The sequence below is a fragment of the Eublepharis macularius genome, chromosome 19, assembly GCF_028583425.1.
Source record: "Eublepharis macularius isolate TG4126 chromosome 19, MPM_Emac_v1.0, whole genome shotgun sequence".
In the NCBI taxonomy this organism is placed as follows: domain Eukaryota; kingdom Metazoa; phylum Chordata; class Lepidosauria; order Squamata; family Eublepharidae; genus Eublepharis; species Eublepharis macularius.
Window position 1 is genome coordinate 4,424,821 of NC_072808.1, and position 19,275 is coordinate 4,444,095.

The 19,275-nt window shown below is 48.7% G+C and overlaps 1 protein-coding gene across 1 annotated transcript in view; it reads left to right on the forward strand.

The window, feature by feature from the left end:
• The first annotated feature begins 2,084 nt into the window (after positions 1–2,084).
• The window catches only part of AGAP2 (ArfGAP with GTPase domain, ankyrin repeat and PH domain 2), an 82,978-nt gene continuing 65,787 nt past the window's right edge, over positions 2,085–19,275 (forward strand). The window contains 2 exon segments of the mRNA XM_055003919.1: positions 2,085–3,464; positions 3,466–3,784. Of these exon segments, the coding sequence (XP_054859894.1) occupies positions 2,085–3,464; positions 3,466–3,784 (1,699 nt within the window).

Below are 19,275 nucleotides of genomic sequence, written 5' to 3' on the forward strand. Positions count from 1 at the left end.
TGCATGTTTCTACCAGATCCAGCACCCCTGGCATTTTGTAGCAGCAGATGCAATATAAAAAATAACATACCTACAGGACCGCCTCCCTCCCCATGCTCCTCCATGGCAGCTTCGCTCTTCTGAACAGGGTCTCCTGCAGGTGCGCACATCGGTGAAATCAACAGCAGCCTGTACACAGGCTTTCTCTGTGGTGGCCCCCACCCTGTGGAATGGCCTGCCAGAAGAGGTCAGGAGAGCCCCCACGTTCCTGGCTTTCCGCAAACAATGCAAAACTGAATTGTTCAAAAAGGCTTTTTACTCAGATAGGAGGGCTGTATTGTAGGATCAGTTGATCCGCGAATGAGTTAGGAACCAGAGGCCTCGCCACGATGTTGCATTGGATTCCTACTAATGCTCTGTCTTTGTGAACTTGTATCTGTTTACCCTATGGCATTGTTTATGGAAATGTTCTGGATATTGACTGTACTCATCTCACACTCTGTAATCCGCCTTGAGTCTCAGTGAGAAAGGCGGACTATAAATGACACAAATAAATAAATAAATAATAAAAATTGTGTGCAACTGAAATGGAGCGCCATCACGCCTTTTGCCTGATTGGTCATAGGCGGATCCCTGTGTGGAAATGGACGGAAGGAGCCGATGATAAAGGTGTGGAGGGCGGTGGCGGGGCCAGACAGGCAGGCTTGTTAAGTTACCGCCAGCCACCTGTAACTCTCCATGCAGACTCGTCTAACAGGCTTTCCTTCTCTCACTACCCTGAGGATGATCCCATAGCAGGTGGGGGACTGCAGCACATTAGCTCAGCTTCCAGATGTTGGGTCTTCCCAGCTGTTCTCTGAGATGACCTTGGCCATGGGGGCCACAGGAAGAAGCTAATCAGAGATGGCTAATTTTGGAGGGTTCCCCCCACCCCGCACCAGAAGGGAGGGTGAAGTTCAGCCCTGCCCTGCGTTAAGAAGGGCACGCCCAGTGTTGCGCCCAACGGCGCAGGGAGGCGAGCAGCGCCCGGGAGGTGTTTGCCGTGCAGGCGGCGATTCCGTGCAATCCATTCCGGGATTTCCACGCGTACCTGCACTCACTTCTTGGCTTGTGTATTTTCAATGTGCTAACTCTCAGGATCGGGTTGTGGGTCCCCCCCCCCGCCTTTCCCTTCTCCTCCCTTCCTATGTTTCGCGTCTGTAAGAACGCAGCGCGTAATCGTGGCGCAGGGAGGGCGCCGGTTTCCTTAGGAGCCGCTGCCAGCGCTTGGTTTTGCTTTCCACGCTTGCACCCACCCACCCACCACCCCTCCACCTTGATCTCTCCCTCCCTCCCTCCTCTCTCTCTCTCTCTCTCTCTCTCTTCCCCTGCATTTCTGCTCGCCGCCAGCTGCTGCTTTTTGCAGCCAAGCCGCTCTCCAACGCGTGCACAGCGCCCTTCCATTAAAAGGAAAAATGCTCTGAAGTCAACGGAGGGAAGGCATTGCTGCAGGAAGGCAACAGAGGCAGGGCGCTTTTCTGGCTCGGGCGGCTTGCAGCAAGCCGGAGGCAAAAGGGGGGACCTGTCGGACGCGCCGGAGGAGGGCTGCGGATGCCAAGAGGCGAGGGGGCAGCGTGAGAGACCCGGGCGGCCGGCCAGGACGGTGAGGGGCTGCCGGGGTTGCGGCAAGGCCCCCGAAGAGGATTTGCTGGCCGCCCCGCCCGCCCCGCCGCGCCTGCATGGGAGCAGCCCCCCTGCGCCCCCTGCCACGCGGAAGCCTGCTCTGCCTCCCGGGGGGCTCGGCGCGCCCGCGGGCTGCGAGGCGGCGAGGCAGCAGCGCCTTCCCCCGGCTGCCTGCGAAGATGCCCCCCTGCCAGGCGGCGGCGGCGGGTCTGCAGAGGTAAGCCGCCCCCCCGGCCCCGGCGCCCGGGAGATGCCCAGGCTGCTGCGCCCACATTCCTGCGGAGCTGCCCTTTGTGCCAGGACGGAGCAGGGCGGGCGTTAGGGCTCCGGCGGGCGTCTGGTGCCCTGCCCAAGGGGGCGGTGGTGGCGGCGGCGTCGGAGGGGGCCGTCTGGCCGGTGCTGGCGGGCGCTGGGGCTGCCGCCGTCCGTCCCCTCCGGCACTCATGAGCAGAGGCGCCACCTTGCAGCGCCGGACGACCTACCTGATCTCGCTGACCCTCGTCAAGCTCGAGTCGGTGCAGCAGCAGCAGGAGGAGGAGGAGAAGGCGGGGGCCAGGGATGGAGCCCCCCAGCCCGCCAGCCCCCAGGGCCCCTGCCCGGAGGCCAGCCCGGAGGCCCCGCCAGCCGCAGACCACGCCGGGCTGAAGGGCCGCAGGGAAGCCGACGAGGCTGCCAAGCACAAGCGGCAGGAGCGCATCTTCCACCGGCAGGATGCGCTCTGGATCAGCACCAGCAGCGCCGGCGCGCCCGACTACCTGCTGCAGCTGTCCCCCGGCAGCCCCGGCACGCCCGGCCCGGCCCTGTCCCCCGACGGCAGGGCCGCTTCCCTTTGGGCATCGCCCCCTGGCAGCGGCCAGGGCGGTTTCTGGGATGCCAAGGTGGGGGCTGTGGCGGGCCCCAAGGCCAAAACCGCCGTGAGCGTCGAGGTGCCCGCTGTCGCGCCAAAGCCTGAAGTGCTGGGGCCTGCGGGAGCTCCGGCTGTGCCCCCCAAGCCGGAGTCAGCTGGGCCCTCTGCCACGCCAGCGGTGCCCCCCAAGCCTGAGGCCGCCGCACCCTTTCTGACTTCGGCTGCGGCCTCCAAGCCTGAGCCAGCGGTGCCCATTGTAGCTCCACCGGTGCCCCCGAAACCTGAGACAACGGTGCCCTCTGTAGCCCCAACTCTCCCTCCCAAACCTGAGCCAGCTATTCCTTGCATCACGCCAACTATCCCCCCCAAACCGGAGTTTCCTGCTGCCGCCTTTCTTCCACTTGCTGCTCCCAAACCTGAGGCCGCTGTCCCTTCTGCCTCTCCAGCTGTGACTGCCAAGCCTGAAGTGACTGTGGTCCCAGCAGCCCCAGCTGTTGCCCCAAAGCCCAAAGCTATTTTAGTTCCAGTCCTTCCCACCATTCCACCAAAGCCAGAAGTGATTCCAGTCCCCAAAGCTGGGCTGAAGGAAACCTTGGAGGTGCCCGGAGATGAGTTGCCAGCTCCCCCACCCACCACTGCCAGTTGCTCCTCCAGTGCGGCGGCACCCGGACGCCGGATGCTGGTGAGCCATGCCAGCTGGGGTGGCCCTGAACCTGGGACCACGGAGCCTACTTTGGCCCGAGTGGGTGGCTCTTCTTTCTCCCACTCGGGAGCCTCCTCTCCTCACCCGGCTGCCGGGAATCGGCGTCTTCGCCTGGCTACGAACAAGCCCTTCAAAACGGTCACCACCAGCGGGGCCAAGATGGGCACTGAGCCAAAGGCTGGCAAAGGAGGGCACAAAGGGGGCACCCCCAACCGTTTGTCATGGCCGGAGAGCGAAGTGAAAGGCCGCATGAAGGTAGCCGTCAAGGGCAGCGGGGGAAACGGTCCCCCGAGGAGGGACCCGGGCTAAATTGTCCCCTCACAAAAACAAAAGCAAGACCTTGGACAACAGTGACCTCAACCACGGCCCGGTCACCCTGACTTCTTCTGGCTCTTGTTCTTCAGAGGCCGCGGTGGGTCTGAAGAGGGGCAGGGAGGGGGGTCGGTCCTCGACCCGTGACCGTAAAATGCTCAAGTTCATCAGCGGCATCTTCACCAAGAGTCCGGCTTCCACTCCTACTCACCCTGGCCCAGGTTGGAGTCTGAGCCACAAAGAGCTGCTCAGTGTTGAACTGGCCAAGGGGGAGCTTCCCAGTAAGTACCAAGAGCCTCCAGTGGTTTGATTTCTTTACTTGAGTACATGGGGAGGAACTGGGGCTTGCCGCCGGCAGACCCTGATGTGGGTGGGATTTGAGAAAAGAGAAAGGGGCTCTGGGGGAAATGGGATTTGTGGCTGGACTTGGAGGGCTTTGGACCGAGAAGTCCTGTTCTGGGAAGCTGGGAGGTAATCTCTGCTCTCTCGTGCTGCTATAGGGATAGAAACCCGTGTGATTCTTTCACCCTGGATTCCTTGGTGTGTGACCTCTAGCTAACCTCTCTTCTTCCCTTCACTTAGAGATTTGATGCAGAACATTCACTAATATGTTAGGGGGAGGAGGCTGTGGGCGGTACCTTGTGATGAAAACCTGCATTTTTCTAGGGAAGGGAGATTCTGGACTGCCTACCCTTGTTGCCAAGGTGATGGTAGAGGATAGCCACCCGTCAGTCAGTAGTCAAACTGTGGAGGTGTGGTCGAGGTTTGGGCAGAGCTTCTTGGTCCCACGTGTGTGCTGTGGCAACTGAAGAAGTCTTATTATGGGGATGGACGTGTGGGAGGGATGGATTTTTCAATGCATGGCTCTAGCGTCATTCTAGGCCCAGTACAAACTTTTGTTATGTACTCACATGAACCTGTCTTTTTCAAGACCCATGTGATTCTACAGAAGAGAAGGGGGGGGGGGGAAATCTTCTTATTTCTGAAATTGCACAAATAGACCATGCCTTGGTATTACGTTTGCAGGCCAGGCCAATTTCTCTCCGCTGTCCAAAGTGTTCCCTGTAATCTCTCCCCCGCATCCCCATGCTTGGGCCCTGCTCCCGTGGTAGCTTGGGATGATATTAATTTATAGGATGAGAAAGGTGCTCTCTCCAGCAATGTTTTCCGCATGTCATAGGAGATCATCTCAAGATGTTCTTCACATTTGGAGCTGGCTTGAAACGGCTTGCCCAACATCATATGGGAAGAGGTCTGTGCAAACCCCCAGGACTCCCCCTCTGAAATTCAAGATCAGTCTCTTTCCACTCTTATGGTCCTCTCTCTACTATGCATTCTGTGCTGAGAGCTTCCTACAATGATATGAGAATGAAGATGATTAGGAGAAGCTCTGTGGGTTAGGAAGGATGTGGTGCGCCGAACCTGGCCTGCTTTAGGGGGTCTCTCTCATTCTGCATCCTTTACAGCATGGTAAGATGGACCCTGTTGAGCTAGAAACAGCAGGCACCAAAATGGGATCATAATTTCTCTCTGCAGCAAATCGTCTCCTTGTTCACTGTGCTGAACAAGAAGTCTACTGATTTTACCAGTTGCTTCATGCGTATTGCATGGGCGGCGGGGGTGGGGGGGTGGGATGAACGCATAGTGTTCTGAAAAGGAGATAATTAAGTGAAAATACTGACAGATCTATTTGACAGTGCATGGTAAATGTTTTTTCTCTTATCCACCAGGCAAGGATTATTGGCGCCTGTTGAAATTTAGCAGGCAATATCATTAAACCAGAAGGGGGGAAAAAGTCTGGTTTGGTATCTCTTTTTATTTCTACTACCTACACCATGTAGATGTTAACAGTTGGTCGTTACTAGGGGTGTGCAAAGGCACCCTGTTTCGTTATTCTTGTTTCGGGAAACCCGAAACAAGACTCGTTACTATAGAATGTTTTTTTTTTATTGCCCGCATTTTTCCTTAGCAGGGACCCAAAGCAGCTTACAGCAACTCTCCTTTCTTCATTTTTTATCCTCACCACAACACCCTTGTGGGGTAGGTCAGGCTGCGAGAGATTGGCTGTCCCAAGGTCACCCTGTGAGTTGTTGTAGGAATCCCAATAGAATTTGGGCCACGGTGTATCCAGGACTGTCTCCTCTGGGTCTGTACCAGTGATGTGGTTTTTCCACGAAAATATCAGGAAATTTTTCCAATTCAGGTTTAAATAAATATTTAAATGTCGCTAACATTATTTAAAAGTTAACAAAAGAAGGCAAATACACCATGTATAAGACTGGACCATGGACAAGCACTGGGGCTAGTCCATTTGTCACATCCCATATTTAGCCTACCTAACATGCTGTAGCATAGTGGTTAAGTGGTTCGGCTGTGAATCAGCATTCTGCTGGTTCAAATCCCACCACCGACATGAGCTCAGTAGGTGGCCTTGAGTTAGCTAATCCTCTCAGCTCCCAGTTGTATTGTGGGGATAATAATAACACTGTCTTTGTTCACCACTCTGAGTGGGGCACTAATCTATCCAGAAGGGGGTATATAAGCAGATTATTATTATTATTATTATTATTATTATTATTATTATTATTATTTACAGCACTAACTATAGATAAACAGAGACCGTATTTATATATGTGGGGCAGAAAATTTTCTGTCCACATTGCTGGTGCATACAAGCATCAAAGCCCTTGTAAAACTTGGGTACCCGAGAATCTCTGTCCATGTCTCGGTTTTTGTGACCTTAATATAAAACAAATTTATAGATCTTGTGCCTGTAGAGGAACGCTGGATAGCATTCAGGTAGTATCCTCAGACGTCTATAGGAGGTGAAGCTTCTTGTCCAAAAACAAGAACAAAATACATGTAATACCTTTAATAGGACTAATCAAATTGGCATAAAACGTTGTGCAAGCTTTCAAACTCACCCGAAGTCTTTACTAGGCTAAATGTCTCACATTTAAAAAGAGAGAGGGAATTGGGGGGGGGGGGGATGTTCCAGGCTCTTTCACAGGGCTTCTAGTTCCTTCCTTCTTTTGCTGCTCTTCCCAATCAAAACCAAATATGAAAAAAATATTGTATATAAAATAAGCATAGATGCATAAATTAATATCTGTGATTTGCCTTAGCATCAAGTGTTAATTTTTTAAAAAAGAATGTGAATAACTGGCTTTAAAAATGCAAATTGCTACGAAACTGAGGGCCCCTCCCTTCAGGCCTTGGGGGGACATGACCTGGTTCTCTCGGGCATTGTCCTAGGTTGTCTAAGGACAGACATTTCCTGGTGTCTTTTAAAACTCCGCTCCCCTGCCGCTTTCAAGACCAGAACAAAAGTAAAGTGGCTCATCAGCATATCAAAGTCTAGCGGTCTTGATGATGGGTGGCTTGCAAGGCCCTCCGAGTGGCTACGCTTCCCCTAAGTGACAGGTTAATTGCAATGGAAAGTGAGATTAAAGGGTGTGTTTTAGAAAGCAGGGGCGACTACCTCTCTGCTCAGCTAAGGGGACGCCTTTTTCGAGCTGTGCAGTTAGACGGAGATGTCGCTGCAGATTTGCAAAGCAAAGGGAAGAGTTAGTCTTCCTTCTGCAGAGTTTTGTTTCTGCCTTCAGCCTCCCATTTGACAAACAGTGTCTAGCAAGGCCAATTGACTTCTCAGTTCAGGGCACACGAGAGACTTATGCGTGTGTAAATGGTTTTTCCCTATTCCCAGGGAACCCTGGGAACTGTAGTTCTATGGAGGGGGCTCACAATCTCTTTAACAAAAAATTCTTTAGTTATACTTCTTCCTTATTAGTATACTTATTTATATTAATTCTTTATTCACCTTTCTCAAAGCGAAGTATAAAGATGGATTACATACTCTCCTATTAAAGGTATTACCGCCTATAGACTTCTGAGGATGCTACTTGAATGCTACTCTGGGAGCCAAGCTACAAGTGACACTTTACACAGGCTGGACACTTGTCAGCTTCCCTCAAGTTTTGATGGGAAATGTAGGCATCCTGGTTTTACAGCTTGGCTCTCCATTACAGCTGCAAGACCGGGATGCCTACATTTCCCATCAAAACTTGAGGGAAGCTGACAAGTGTCCAACCTGTGCCAGGCGTCACTTGTAGCTTAGCTTTGGGGCTGAGGCATCTCTGCTGGCAGTGGAGGCTTCTGCCCATTTGGTACTGGGCAAGAGACATGTCTTTCTTGCCCCTCTGGGGGTGGGGTGCAGCAGTGATCCTGAGGCCCCCTCCTAGACTTATGCCCCAGGCCACAAGGTCGCTAAGATTGCCCATGAGAGTATCTAGAAACTGAGTGGGGTTGTAATGGATGCATCTTATTTCGAGATATTGATTGATGGATGTTATTTATAGTCCGCCTTTCTCACTGAGGCCGTCGTCACACGGGCTTTTTTTTAGCGCTAAAATGGCGCTATTTCCTGGCAAACACCCACCTTATTCCAACACTGATGCGATTTCCTCATTGCTGTTTTTTGCTTGATAGTTGTGATATTTTGCGCCTCAGTGTGAATGCCTCACATCGATGTATTTCGCCTGGCAACGTCCTATGCCCTCCCTTCAATCCCAGAATCCATTTCTTCCTGCGACTCCCCTTTTTTTAATTTTATTATGTCCTTATAACGCCATTACAACATAACACAATGCAAACTTTCTGCTGAAGTAAAAATGACTCAGTCGCCATGGCAGAGTCTTCAGCGATGGGGATCACCTCAGACAGGGAGTTTTCTGCGGGTAAAGGGCTATTTATATAATTTCAAAGTTGGAAAAACAAAAGGGTCATAATGTTTTGCTCTAATGGAATGTTTATATGCTGTTATTCCGTTATAGCGGAATTAAACGCCAGAATAATTAAAAAAAAAGGGGGGGAGGAGCTGCTTTTGTGCGGTTAGAGAGAACAGAACAGAGTGCTTCGGTGTGGACAGCTGGTGGCGCGAAGAGCCGTTAGGTGACCCAAAGAAACGTTACTGTGCCGATAACAGGTAGGACGCTATATGCTGTAAATTTAACGGAAGAGATGCCCGTGTGACGACGGCCTGAGACTCAAGGCGGATTACACAGTGTCGGTCAATGCAATCAATGGATGGGGCAATCAATAAACCAAGCAGTTGGATATGGATTGCAGATGTTTGAAAACAAGCAGTTTCCTTGGAATAAAGGTAACGATAAGTTGAAGAGTGCATGCTTGGCATACTCAACATCTCAAAGTGCAACCTTTAGCACCGACAGATGAAAAGACTCTCGAGTTAGCCTGAGCTCTTGGAGTCGATTAAATGAGCAGAACACACCAGTGAATGTAAAACTTAATATATTCAAGTAGATTTGGCTCTTAGCGTGACAACAGGGCTGCCAACCCCTTTTGGGGGAATTCTGAGGGCCAAGCTACACATGACGAATGACACTTGAACGGCAAGTGGATTGAGTGGAGGGCAAGTGAACAGGGAGAAATACACTTGCTGTTCAAGTGTCATTCGTCATGTGTAGCTTGGCCCTCAGAGATTTGGGGATGGAGTAGGGTTGCCAGCCTCCAGGTAGTGGCTGGAGATCTCCTGGAATTACAGCTGTTCTCCAGGCCACAGAGATCAGTTCACCTGGAGAAAATGTCTACTTTTGGGGGTGGACTCTATGGAATTATGGCATGCCAAAGTCCTTTCCTTCCCCAAACCCCACTTTCTCCAGGTTTCTCCAGGTTTTAGCCCCCAAATCTCCAGGAATTTCCCAACTTGGAGCTGGCAACCCTAGGATGGAGCAGGGTTTGAGGAAGGGAGGGATGTCAGCAGGGTATAATGTCACAGAATCTGCCCTCCAAAGCAGCCATTGTTATCAGGAAACTCTCTCTAGCGGCTACCTGGAGGTCAGCAATCTTATCTGAATGCAAGATTCTTAAAGCAGGCCTGTGGTCAAGAGAACCATGGATGGGAGGCCATGGGAGGTGCTGGAGGCAGGCAAGCCATGTGATTTGTTTTCAGATGATGTTTGGTTTGGGTCTGGATGGTTTGAGGAGGCAGAAGGCATCTCTGAAGGTCTCTGGAGGAAGCCCTGGCCCTGAGATGCTTTGATTCTCTCCAGATTTGGCAGTCAATGCAAGAGATAAAGTTGTGTCGTTGTGCCAGTGGTGTCTAGATTTCCAAATCTCTTGCAAATGGCCTTGCCACTAAGAGTCACTGGCCACATTTTTGGGCCCCTCTGCTTTCAGCAATGCAGGAGAAAAAAACTGTCCCAAAGAGGTCTCAGAGAAAAAAATGCTTGCACTTCTGTGAATTTGCTGTCTACTTCACCCATTGCACAAAGTTGACCTTTGACCAACTATGTGCAACCTGTGCTTCTCCAAGTTGGATATATGAAACACATCTTCCAGGTCGTAAGGTGCTTGGTTGACTTTTGATAATAGCAGTCCAGGGAGGTTTGTTGGGGTAGGGTCAGGGCTTTTTTTCAGCAGGAACGCAGTGGAACGGAGTTCCGGCACCTCTTGAAAATGGTCACATGGCTGGTGGCCCCACCCCATGATCTCCAGACCGAGGGGAGTTTAGATTGCCGGCGCAGAGGGCAATCTAAACTCCCTGCTGTCTGGAGATCAGGGGGTGGGGCCACCAGCCATGTGACCATTTTTGCCATGGGCAATTTAAACTTTAGAAAACTCCCCCCTTGTTCCAGATGACCCAAAGTGATGTCATTGTGCAGTATTGAGTTTCACCACCTCTTTTCCCAGAAAAAAAGCCCTGGGTAGGGTATATATCTACCTGGGGTAGTTTACACATTGAAGAATGCATTTGAATTCTTCAGCTTTAAAAAATCTTCCAGTTTGTCTCCCATTTGACTGTTAACGCGCAAGAAAATGAAGAGAAATGGAACCTTCTTTCCAAGGGACATTTTGCATGCCGAGGTTAGGAAAATCCAATTTAGGCCTCCAAAGTGAAAATGTCCTTAGGACTTTTTAAATAACCAAGCTGGGATTAACCATTATGCGAAGGAAGCTCTAGCATGGGGGTGGCCAAAGTTATCCAGCAGCCAAATCGGGTTCTGGGGAATTCAGTAAGAATCTCATCCCAGCCTTCCCTTGCAATGAGCTTGGTGTCTGCTGTGTGCCTTTTTAGGAAGCATGCCACAATTTTTCAACTACTTTGAATATACAGTAGTCTAGGGAATGTTTCTGTTGTAAGACCAGCCAATTCTTTCCATTTCTTCCTTGTTTCTGTGCCCAGGCAGCCTCTCTAGGATTAATGGAATCTCTTACAGCTGCTGACAGGGTATTGGGTAGACGTCGGTAGCATGTAGGGATCATAATAATAATAACAACAACATTCGATTTATATACCGCCCTTCAGGACAACTTAACACCCACTCAGAGCAGTTTGCAAAGTATGTTATTATTATCCCCACAACAATCACCCTGTAAAGTGGGTGGGGCTGAGAGAGCTCTGAGAGAGCTGTGGCTGACCCAAGGTCACCCAGCTGGCTTCAAGCGGAGGAGTGGGGAATCAAACCCAGTTCTCCAGATTAGAGTCCCACGCTCTTAACCACTACACCAAGCTGGCTCTCACAGAGATTTTTCAGTCATTGTGCTGCATAACATATGGGGAAACCGACACAGGTGCAGCCTCCATCCCTTTGTCAAGGCACTCGAATGTCACTTGGACAAGCAAGAGGGGTTGAACGTGGTACACTGCCTTCTCGAGAACACAGCAGGACGTGTCCCTCTGATGCCCTAATCTGTTTGTACGAGCCGCAAAAACCTTCTAGCATCTTAAAACCCTGTCGCTGTCCATAAACAATCTTAGATTAGATCCCGTGGCCACAGTTATTTAGGTTTTGAGAACAGCCTGCTTAGATTATTCTTAACACGCTGTACATGAGGGCTTCTTTGGAAACGACTCAGGTATTTGAGTTGGCTCAGAACGCCGCTGCACGATCTGCTGGCTGGCATAAGTTAGGACTTCGTGATATTTATTTATTTTAAACAACCCCCCTTTGCAAATGTAGCCACCAAGATTGCTTTTTTAAGGCCAAGAACGGTATGGGGGGAGAGGAATGCTTCCCTCCCTGTTGTTACTTGTTGGAAAAAGGCACTCCCCTGAACTGCTTTTACCCCAACTGGGGGGGGGGGAATATGGGTCCTTATAACCACCTCCACCCCCATCATGAACGAAAGCAACTAGTGGTGTGTGTGTGTGTTTGCTGCTTTTCCAGCAAGAAAATGGCCACAGAGGAACAAGTTTGGGGAAGAGAAGAAGGGACCCTTTAACACTGTTTTTAAAAGTTGTTTAAAATAAAGCATAATTGGGAATAAAAAGGAAGAGGGATGTTGTGAGTTATGCCCTCGTTGGGCGAAAATGTTGAGTATAAATAGATAAATGAATAATGTTTAATGGAGCCCTTATAGAAAACTTCTTGCCAGTGTTGAAAATCTGATCTGGCTACCAGTTCCTTTCTGGCACAATTCAAAATGCTGGTTCTTGCTTTGGAAGCTCTCTGTGGTCTGGGGCCAGGGTATTTTCAGGACCTGTACACTTGCCGGTCAGTTAACATCTTCCACAGAGGGTCTGCTGTGTGGGCTGCCCCACACAGAGGCAAGGTGGATAATGACCAGAGAGCTTCTCTTTGGTTGGGGGTGCCTAGACACTGAGCTTAGAATCATAGGGCTGGAAGGTACCTCCTGGGTCATCTAGTCCAACCCCCTGGCAAAATGCAGGAAATTCCCAAATACCTCCCCCCCCACCATACACAGTGACCATTACTTCATGCCCAGAAGATGGCAAAACTCCATCAGGATCCCTAGCCAAACTGGCCTGGGGAAAATTGCTTCCTGCCCCCAAGGTGGCGATCGGCCTTACCCTGAGTGCGTAAGAAAGGGTCACGAGAACTAAGCACTGATGTGGCCCTTCCTGCCCTCCCTCTCATGATCTGCCCAGGTTCACAGAGTCAGCATTGCTGCCAGACGGCCATCTAGCCTCTGCTTAAAAACCTCCGAACGTCCCTTCCTGCAGTGGTTCCCCTGTTTTAACCTAACACACCAGATTTTTTTAAAAAATGGGATGGTTCCTACGGTGGAGGGCTCTTCCTTTGGTGGCAAGAGGAACGTCCCTCTTTCAGAGCAATCCACCTCCACCTCAGAGGAAGGAAGTCTTATCCAACCCGTTATTGTCTCACACTTTTTAATTGTTGGATCTTGTGTGCCTGTTTTCTCTCCCTTACCTGGACACTGTTGTCTATATATTTTCTGGTTCTTGAGTTCCCTAGTTATACATTAATGTTTTAGGAGTTGTTTAAATTTTCTCTGCTTTATTTTTATGATATAATCTGCTGCTGTTTAAATTACCTTCTTAGGCCAGGGCGTGTAATATTTGTATTGAGGTGGGTTTTAATGATATTTTGGGGAGCCTTCTTGGATGTTTTAAACATATTTGTTTGTGTGAAAAAGCTTGTCTCTGTAAATTTGGTTACTTATTCCATGACTTGGTCGTGGGTTTCCCCCAAAGAATCTAGGAGAATGTAGTTTCCAAGAGGATGGTGTTGAGAATTCTTTTAGGTCCCTAGTTCTTGTTTTAGAACTACAGTTCCCAAGATTCCCTAAGAGACCTGTCAAATAGCATAATATTATGCATGCGTACTCTTTGCCCCATGGGGCAAAAATCTGTGCTGGAACCGTTTCAAGCATGTGGAGCGGGGGAGGCTAAACCACCTTTTCACTCTCTCAGTGGCGAGTGGCCCCAGTCCAAATTGGGTCGTCCCATGCAGGGTTTTTAGAGGAAAGAAACCACACTGGGAATTCTATTCATGAAACTCCAGTATAAGGTCTGGTTTGTCCCTCGGTGGGACTTTCCTCGTGATAAGAGTTCTTGATCTGTAACATACATGTATCTTAGAAAAGAGTCCAGTAGCACCTTTAAGACTAACCCACTTTATTGTAGCATAAGCTTTCGAGAACCACAGCTCTCTTCGTCAGATGCATCTGACGAAGAGAGCTGTGGTTCTCGAACGCTTATGCTGCAATAAAGTGGGTTAGCCTTAAAGGTGCTACTGGATTCTTTACTATTCTGCAACTACAGACTAACAAGGCTAACTCTTCTGGATCTATGATACTTGTATCTGTAGCTGTTGCTTCCTTAGAAACAAAAGGTTGGGTTTCGCCAGTTTTTTTATTCATTCTCACCCCCTTCCTCTTCTTACTACACTATTACACATGTCTTTTATCCATTCAGGCCCCATGATCTCCAGCTTATCTTTTTGGGTGGTCAGATTGGGGGGACCCTCTTCTCTTTTTCAACAGAGGAAAAGCTGGTGGGTTCCAACGTAAAAGCTCTCACCCCGGAAGTTGTTTTGGTGCAATGTATTGCATTACCAATTATAGACTTTGCAGTCTATATATAGGTAAGTTATACTGGCATCAGCAGAAGTTGTTCTCCGGAGTCTTGGAATCCAGCCTCCTTGATTGTCCCCTGTTTTGGGTTTTTTTTAAAAAAGCATCTAATTTTAAACCAGAGGTTTAGGAAAAACCTGAGTGATCTCTACAGTTTTCTCAAACTAGAAATATTCTCAAAGTAGTCTAACACAGACCATATGTTTGCCAAAACCCCAACATAAGACTACTACCATGCACAGTGGATATACGTTGAGTAAGATGGTAGCCAGTGGTGGCAGCAGCATGGTAATTAACAAAATTCCAAATTAAACTTCTTCTCATACCTATATGCTATCTGAACATGTGGTTGCTAAGGATTGGGGGGGTGGGTACTGAAAGCTAGTGTTTTCTAGTAGTTAGTGTCAGACTGAAGAGCCCTGTGGCACAGAGTGGTAAGCTGCAGTACTGCAGCCCAAGCTCTGCTCATGATCTGAGTTCGATCCTGGTGGAAGCTGGGTTCAGGTAGCCGGCCCAAGGTTGACTCAGCCTTCCATCCTGCTCAAGGTTGACTCAGCCTTCCATCCTTCTGAGGTCGGTAAAATGAGTACCCAGTTTAGATGACTGGGGAAGGCAATGGCAAACCACCCCGTAACAAAAACATCTGCCAAGAAAACGACCTGATGCGACATCCTCCCATGGGTCAGTAATGACTCGGTTCTTGCACAGGGGACTACCTTTACCTTTTTACCTAGTGTCAGACTAGGGTCTGTGCAGCTTCAGGTTTGAATCCCCTCTTCTGTAGAAGCTTTCTGGGTGACCTGGGGCCAACCACACCCTCTCAGCCTAACCTACCTTACAGGGTTGTTGTGAGGATAAAATGGAGGTGAGAGGAACAACATAAGCCATTTTGGGTCCCCTCTGGGGAGAAAGGTGAGGAATAAATGAAATAAGTAATAATGTCTACTTATGTCATTGCTGGAATACAGAGATAGAATGAAGTGAGCCGCTGTCGAGACCCCCTGGGACAAATACATCCCCTCAAGCTCTGATTCCGCACACGTTGGATAATGCACTTTCAGTGCACTTTATCAATCGTTTGAGGTGGATTTTTTGTTCTGCACATGAAAAAATCCATTCCAAATGATCTGTAAAGAGGATTGGAAGTGCATTATCCAACGTGTGCGGAATCACGGTTTGTCCCTCTCTTCTTTTGCCAAACCGTCTTCTGTAGCAACAGAATTTCCTGGCAAGCAGCTTTAGGAAGTCAGCATTGAGATGCTGGGCCGCTCCCGCTGTAAAGTGGCCCTCCTGGGAAGCAAGTTGCTGATCATGGAACTGCTCCCTGAAGCTGCCATACGGTGGGCATCTGGGAATGGAGACCTGTATGGAAATACAGCATAGCATCAGATTTGCCCCTCGCCCTCTCCGCTATCTGAGCAGTAACTTTGTTTTGATTTTTTGTGATTTCTGGACAGTTCAGGCGAACAGAACACAGAGATCTAGTGTTTGTGGTCATTGCAGAGATGGTGTTTTTGGTTTGCAAGCGGAGAGGGAGATGTTTAACTTCTCCTGTCTCAATTACTTCTGGGGGAACAAGAGGCTAGCCTACTATAAATGAACCCAGGATGGGATCCCACCAAGTTTAAGTAGGGAAATAACTTGGTGGAGGGGGATCGGGAAGACCTGCTCTGTGAACTCTACAATTTAGCTTTCTTGCATGGGAGCTGGAGCATTCATTGGGCTCCCAAAAATTGGTGACCATTCATGGTAACAGAGTCTTTTCAACCATAGGTAGTGGTTGTGAATGACCTGCCCTGACCCCAGGATATAAATCGGACAAAATAAATAAATAACACAATAGTTCTGTTGCAAAGGGTTTTGTTGTAGCTAGCAATGAATGGAATGCCCCCCACCCACAGCCTCTCTCTTTGAGACCTATGCACACCCCCTTTTCGTCGTGGCACCTGGCTCACCTCCTGTTCTCTCCTCCTGACATTCTGTAGCCACTGTCCTATGCTCATTATGGGGGGAATCCGGCTTTATGGCACAGAGCTAGGTTTCTGTTTTCTTCTGATTTTGCAGCTCTCTGATCTCAGTACCTATTGGCGGGGCTTTTTTTCAGCTGGAACGCAGGGGAACGGAGTTCTGGAACCTCTTGAAAATGGTCACATGGCTGGTGGCCCCGCCCCCTGATCTCCAGACAGAGGGGAGTTTAGGAGGGCAATCTAAACTCCCCTCTGTCTGGAGATCAGGGGGCGGGGCCACAAGCCATGTGGCCATTTTTGCTGAGGGCGATTTAAACGTTTAAAAACTCCCCTCTTATTCCAGCTGACCCAAAGTGACGTCATTGGTTCTGGGAGCGTGCTCACACTTTGCTCACTTTGTTTGCACGCATGTGGTACCAGGGGCACCACCTGCCGCTAAGAGTTGCCCCCTGTGCTGGCAACCCACTGAGTTCTACCACCTCTTTTCCCAGAAAAAAAGTCCTGCCTATTGGCATGCTACTTACTGCTTGCAGATAGCCACAATCTCCCACACATCATTGTCCAGCTGGGGAAAACTGTAGGCTGTTTCACAGACTACACTCCAAGGCAAACCTGGGCTTGCTACCAAAGTGATGCTATGCTTATCAGGAAATATTAGCCAGTTCCAGCTTCCGGTGAATGGTAGCTGTGTTTTCCAGTGCATATTTTTTAGGTGTGCTGTACACTTTAAAAATATAATATTGAAAGAGGCTGTGAACGTACAGTGTTTGATCATTTCTGATTGGCAGTGGCTCTTCAGCCTCTCAGGTGAGGTATTTCCTGATCTGATTCCCAGATTCTTTCTTTGACAGTTCTGTCCATAACGTGGCTTCTCTGTCTCCAAGCCGTGGCCCATCTCTGGAAACCATTTCCAGCAAAACTATTGTTGCTGCTTCTGAAATGGAATGTGTGGTCTATAATCCAGGCATATTTATTTGTCAGTTTTATTAGCAAATAAGGTGAAGGAGGATTTGAATGATTTATATAACCTTGCTTTCAACTTCAGACATCTTTTGTTTGCAGGATCTCAGGTCAAAGCTTGGAGGTAGAATAGTGTTCCTACCTTACAGTCACAGCAGTTTGTGTACTGCAACCCTGTGCAGGCTCAGGGGGGGGGAATTATAAGAAATTATATTAGTGACAGCAGTCCGCACCCTGAAACTTCCTGTATCTTTTTAAAAAGTTTCTAGTCCTCATCATTGCAAAGATAGGTTTGATGATGGGTGGAGGCTTCAGTGTCTTGTGTGGATCTTTGTCCCTCCCAAGATTAGCATAAGCAGAATTATGTAAGACAGATAAACTCTACAAAAGCGTTTGCTCTGCATAAAGGGTTACGGTAGCAAAATATGGTTTTCCTTGGTTCATACTTTGGTTTCAGCTCTAAACACACACACACACACACACACACACACACACACACACACACACTTCAGAATCTAATCAAAAGAAGTTAACGGAAAGGATCCGTGGCTGTCAGATCTCTGTGCATGTATTTGCTATGCGCGGGGAAGATTCAGTTCGAAATGCAACATTCACATCCTGTAATTGCAAAGTGAATATCAAATAATTTCCCCTCCCATTCAAGTCCCGGGGTTCTTCCGACCGATAATGCGCTCGGCATTCAGAGTGCCGGAGAATGGAAGGAGGTGTCTGTGGGGGGGGCTGTGTGGTTAGCCGCACGCACAGCGAGAACAGCGCCATTTATCAGTCGCATGCCAGCTGCACTTGCAAAGCAGATGCATTTTGCATTCTGCCTGGTGATGTTTTTATGGCCATTATGAGATGCTGAGTGGGTGAATTGTGACACAGTCCAATCCGGGACAACCACATGATATCTTGACCTGTGAAGTTGGGGCAGCAATGTCCGTCACTGGATCGAGCAATTTCACAGTAGGAAATAGTATTAAAAAGAGGAGAGGGAACCTGCTTTGTATGTGCAAAGCTGTTTGGAAAATATGGGGGTGGGGGTGGGTTTGAGAAGCTAAATTTTTGGTGGGAAGTCAATTCGAGTACAGAAGGAAAAAATAGGGAGGAGGAGGAATATTGAGGTTTATAAAGGAAGCTGGAGACAGTCCAGTTACTCTTTGGTAAGGATTAAAAAAAAAAATCCTTGGCCTGTTCTAGGCTTTGAAAATAAACTGAGCGTGCACTTATGGCAAAATTTAAAATAGTGGCATACCCTTCAATCCTTCAGAAATGAATATAAAGGTATGCTTCTGTTCTCATATTATCAGTTACTGCTTGTGGCAACCACCCTATCTAACATTTCCGGAGAATCTTTACCCTTTGGTAAATGTTTTTCATACGTTTTTAGTAACTGATATATTGAGGACCATCCATATACACCCTCTTTCTCTCTTTCTCTCTGTCTCTGGTTGAAGTACCTCAACTTTTTAAAATAACCTTCACTGTGGCCGTTTTCACACAGGCCCTTATTTCGTCAGTTTTGCACTAGAAATCGTTTCTTCTGTTATCATTATTCGAACGGATTCTCCCATCTTTTGACGACTGCTTGTGCTTCCAGTCAGTCACATTAAAAGGGAAAAGCGCAATTCGACGGTCAGTCAAAGTGCCTCTGGAAACGGGGCCCTAAAAATCCCTCCCCCTTTTAAAAATATTTTTTCGCATAATTGCGCTATATCACTTTTCTATTATACCAATGTTGTGCTGGGCCAACCCAAAAGCCAACCATGATAGGTAGCATAGGTTTCCCGCCCATGGCAGAATAGCGCTATAGAGCTATAGCATTATAAGGCTGACGTTTTTTTAAAAAAAATTACTTTGAGGCTTAATTGCGTGGGAGTGTAGGGCAGGAGAATCAGTGTTAGGTGAGAAAGATGATCGGGGAGAGTGAGCGTTTTGGTGTTGCAAAGCATTCATCGTCAATCCAGGGCATTCACATGGAAGTGGATAAAGACGACATAAAGAGTCACAAAGTGTGAATTGGGGAGAATGGCGACATCGCAAGAGAGTCAGAATAAGGTGAGCATTCAGCAGGAGATGGCGCTAGTTTGGCGCTAAATTTATGGCCGTGTGACGATGGCCTGTGAATGTGTCTAGGGCCAGTTGGTTTTAATATGAAAATAGACATGTATCCAGGTTTTGGGAGGCAATCTTGCAATGTTAGGCTTCCTGGAAATCTGAGGGATATATAAAAAATAGCTCCTTACTTTGGCATGTTTTCCAGGCTCCGTCCCCAACTTGGTTTCCTCTCCTTGCAATTAGCATGAATGGCAGACGGGCTTGGTGCCAGCCAAGCCATCTTGTAATTTGCTATCTTCGGTCCCACTTGACCTCTCCATTTACCAGAGGGAGAAAAGAAATACACAGCAGCCTCTTGGCAGAGTTCAAAGTCCAGTGTGATTGGCTGGTTATCCTCTTCCTTCTAGACCCTGGAGGAGGACTGT